Source organism: Gadus chalcogrammus, chromosome 14, assembly GCF_026213295.1.
Source record: "Gadus chalcogrammus isolate NIFS_2021 chromosome 14, NIFS_Gcha_1.0, whole genome shotgun sequence".
Taxonomy (NCBI): Eukaryota; Metazoa; Chordata; class Actinopteri; order Gadiformes; family Gadidae; genus Gadus; species Gadus chalcogrammus.
In genome coordinates, this window is record NC_079425.1 from 3629343 (window position 1) to 3633865 (window position 4523).

Consider the following 4523-nt stretch of genomic DNA (forward strand, 5'->3'; position numbering starts at 1 on the left):
ATGACAACCTAACTATGACACCCTTGCATCAGGGTGACAATGGCGCAAATGTAGTACAGTCTGTCTCCAGTTGAGTTGAGTATAGCATTTGAAAGGGGTAAAAGTATATATATGTTCAATATTTTTTAGCGCATCACTCTTCCACAAGGCTGGATCTCAAGTGGTGCGGGCCTCGAACTGAAGACCTTTCTTCAGCTCCCCCTGTTTCCTCATAACACACTGGAGGAGTCTTTCGTGTGAGGAGTTGACGTCTGTCTTTCATGTGTTTGATGAAGGTCAGTACATCTGGAGGTTAGGCAACGTGGTTTCAGGTTTGACAGGTGGTGAGAACATTTGATTGCTGGGATTGTTACTAGCATTTTGACTCACTTGATCAGTATATCGGGAAATAAATCTTTTTTTAGTGAGGTAACGCCCAGCTCAGAGCGTTTTTGCGCGTGTGTGTGTGTGTGTGTGTGTGTGTGTGTGTGTGTGTGTGTGTGTGTGTGTGTGTGTGTGTGTGTGTGTGTGTGTGTGTGTGTGTGTGTGTGTGTGTGTGTGATTGTTACCTTTCCACGGGACACGCCATATCCCGCCACTGACCCTTCTAGTTTGACAGGTTATTAAGCGTTGATTTTTAATTGTTGAGACAGATTTGGCTTAGATTCAACAATGTTATTAATTGTCACCTTACAACCAAGCATGCACTAAATCAATGGAGGAGGACTTTGCAGATGAAACCCCCCCAAAAAAACATCAGAGGTCCACCCATGGCGTCTATAAAAGAAGAGGGCAAGACGCCTTTGTGTACAGCCTTCGACTCTCCTGAAGAGGTAAGGGGAAATCCTTATCTTGCTGTCCCCCCCTCACACATGGGGGACACTGACACAACAGCTGTGCTCATCTGCTTCTTTCTTCTTTTGATTTCAGCAAATCTGTTCAGATCCTTGGACCTAAAAAGAAGATAAGATCGAGGGATTTCATCATGACTTCCTTCGCAACTCTCATCCTCGTCCTCTCTCTGACTTCAAGTGCTGTCTTCTCCAATGCTTCGGTAATGCTCTTTGTTTCTCTGTCTCTGTCTTTCTCTCCAACTCCATCTCTCGGTCTCTCTCTCCCTCCATCTCTCTCTCTCCCACCATCTCTCTGCCTCTCTCTCTCCCTCCATCTCTCTGTCTCTCTCTCTCACTCCATCTCTCTGTCTCTCTCTCTCACTTCATCTCTCTCTCTCTCTCTCTCTCTCCCTCCATCTCTCTGTCTCTCTCTCTCTCTCTCTCCCTCCATCTCTCTGTCTCTCTCTCTCTCACTCCATCTCTCTGTCTCTCTCTCCCCCATCTCTTTGTCTCTCTCTCTTCCTCCATCTCTGTCTGTCTGTCTATCTCTCTACATCCTTCCCTCTGTATCTCTCTACCTCCATCTCTCTTCCTCTCTCTCTCACACACCCACACACATGCACACGCACATACAGACACACACACGCTCAAAAAAATACGTTTCTGTGTTTCTTTCCTTGCAGGGTGAAAGAAACAGCACAACAGGGGAGGACGATGACAACGAACTGGGTGAGTTTCTCTGTAGCCATGACACGCTTGCTGCGACCTCCATACTGCTCTGTACCACTCTGTCTGCGGCTCCCTCTGTCATACGAACACAACGCACACGCCTTTAACTCAGCCCACGCCTCCTTGCTGTGTTTTCAGATAGCTCAGAGCGCGAGACTGAGGCCCCACAGGGTGCCTCCGACCTCATCGAGGCTGCGAACACCGGACTGGGTACGTGTGTGTAAGGCCATCCCCCACGGGAATCAAACAGGGAACCTCATCGTCCTCTCCTCGTCGTCCTCCTTCCTCGTCCGGTCGTCGTGATGTGCGGTCGGTTGATGTAAACATGTGTTTCTGCAGAGCGCTTGAGGAGCGGGCCGCAGATCAAATTCGGAGACATCGCCCAGCCGTCTACGTCCACTCGGAACGCCGATCCCTGCACGGCCAGGGGCTGCACCTGGCCAAGGAGCTACAGAGGCTATGTCTATGTGCCTATTTACATCTCCCCAAAATACAGTAAGTCACTGAATATGTGTTGCTGAATATGGGCCGGTATGTGTGTGTCTTCCATTTACATCAGCAAACTGTGCCGACAGTTGAGTATACTTTACGGCAGTGGTTCTCAAATGGGGGTGAGTGTACCCCTAGGGGTAGCCTACTATCGGGTCGTTTTCATTCTGAATGCTAGACAATAGAAAATCGAGAAAACGCACAACAACCCTTTTAGTGTTTATGTTTACACTGCCAAATAGAACGCACACACATTAGTAATGTTCGTTTATTTTTCTCCCCATCATTTTTTTTATCTGTGATTGGTATCACTGATTTTTCTACACACTATTTGAGAACCACTGCTGTATGGGGAAATGTTCAACGACTGTCTGAGCTTCCTCCGATTCCACTCTCTCTGTGTGTCTAAAGGCAGGGCCGAGCGAAATGTCATCATTCAGAGCCTGGTGGAGTTTCACCGAGTCTCCTGTATTCGCTTCGTCTGGAGGCGGAGGCAACGGGACTATCTCTACTTCTGTCCTTTCACCGGGTAAGAAGCTCTCACAGCTGCACTCACACATTCTACTCCACCTCCTATGTTTTGTTTATTCACAAAGTTCTTATTTTCTGTGTGTGGGCCCGTGAGCGTGTGTGTGTGTGTGTGTGTGTGTGTGTGTGTGTGTGTGTGTGTGTGTGTGTGTGTGTGTGTGTGTGTGTGTGTGTGTGTGTGTGTGTGTGTGTGTGTGTGTGTGTGTTATTGTGTGTGTGTGTGTGTGTGACAGGTGCTGGTCCTATATAGGCCGCCAGCGAGGACGTCAAGTTATCTCCCTCCAGCAGCGTGGGTGTGTTTCCCGCGGCATCGTCCAGCATGAGATCCTGCACGCCCTGGGCTTCAACCACGAGCAGTCGCGCTCCGACAGAGACAAACACGTCAGAATCCAGGCCAACAACGTCCTTCCAGGTGCGCTCACCCTGGCCACTGTTTGGGTTAACATTAAGATAAAGTTATCTTAATGTATCTTAAGTTAACAGTTATTATAGGAAGGTTAGCCGTAATTGTATGTCTGTAACGATATTGACACCACGGCTCCATGCCCTGACACCTCTCCTTCTCAACAGGAAAACTGCACAACTTCGATAAGGTGAACACCAACAACCTGGGCACTCCGTACGACTACAGCTCCATCATGCACTACAGCAGGTCAGTGTGTGTGCCTGCGTGTCTTCATGTGTATACGCAATTAGGGTTGGGACAAAATATCGAAACGGTCAATATTTATGGTTGCCCTTCTTCATGCGATACGGAAATGTATACACTGGCGGCTGGCGCCAAATATCGATATCATTTTTATTTAAAGAACTTATTTTTGCATTTTTATGCTTTATTCCTCCTTATTGTATTAAATATACATATGTGTAACATTAATGCTATTTGAATCTATAATCCCAGGCCCGTATGTTACTTCAACTTTGTGTTAATCTTCTGCCGTAGATTTACGTTCTCCAAGCGGCGCGGAGTTCTGCCCACCATCGTCCCCATCCCTGACTCCACGGCAGTCATCGGACAAGCCACCAAGATGAGTGGCAACGACATCAAACGACTGAATAAACTCTACCGGTGCCGTGAGTAAAATCCCGATATGACACCAACAGGCAGCTGATCACGTTCAATCAAACGAGGTGGTCTGTGGAGCAACAGATTCAAGCCCTCTTTGTCAAACGGGCATCATGTGGCTAAGGAGGTAGAGTGTGTTGGCTGGTAACCGGAAGGTTGCTAGTTCGATCCCCGGCTTCTCCTGGCGTGATTGTCATGAATGGGTGAATGTTAGGCATTATTGTAAAGCCCCTTGAGTGGCCACTGGCTAGAAAAGCGCAAGAATAAATGCAGTCTATTTACCATGCATAACGTGTTTTTATGTTCCCTTACAGGTGGCTACTGAGCTGAAGACAGGATTCAATGCTCTGATGGACGACACATTCGCTGGCACCCTCTCCTTTACGTTTAAAATCGAATGGGATCAACACTTTGGTCTTTCCTCCCTTCTGTTATTCCCTTTACTAAATCCAGCGCATATGGATCCCACCCAGCTATACCTAATTGTCCTTGGAAGACTTCCATCTTGTATTTTAACGGGAAATGATTTGTTTTTCTGGCCTTTCTATGACAAACTGTTTTTAAATGGGCTTGCTTAGTTTGTAATGACTTCTTAGGGATGACCTTGAGGTAACCCCCCTACCCCCCTTTACTGTCTTAATACATCATTAATAAATGCTGTTTAAAAAAGAAAAAACCTGGCTTGCAAGATCAGCATTCAGAAAAGGAAATATGAAAGTGGAACTGTATCCTAATTTTAGCAGCATTTCTGACCACGACAACAACTGTCAACACTTTATTCAGTATAAGAACTGCCTCACATAAGCCTAGCGGGATCATACAAAATTGGAATAAACATTTTAATACTTTACTTCAATGATGTATGCTCAAAGCATACAGGTTTGAACTCAAATACATAT

General features: G+C 46.6%; 1 protein-coding gene across 1 annotated transcript; it reads left to right on the forward strand.

Annotated features, from left to right (window-relative positions):
• The first annotated feature begins 805 nt into the window (after positions 1 to 805).
• LOC130403500 (low choriolytic enzyme-like) lies at positions 806 to 4311 on the forward strand. The gene is made up of 10 exons (XM_056607884.1): positions 806 to 812; positions 910 to 1033; positions 1496 to 1541; positions 1680 to 1751; positions 1881 to 2036; positions 2442 to 2559; positions 2792 to 2970; positions 3129 to 3210; positions 3502 to 3632; positions 3939 to 4311. The coding sequence occupies exons 2-10, from the start codon at positions 965 to 967 to the stop codon at positions 3947 to 3949; spliced, it is 864 nt and encodes a 287-aa protein (XP_056463859.1). The 5' UTR covers positions 806 to 812; positions 910 to 964; the 3' UTR covers positions 3950 to 4311.
• Positions 4312 to 4523: the final 212 nt, after the last annotated feature.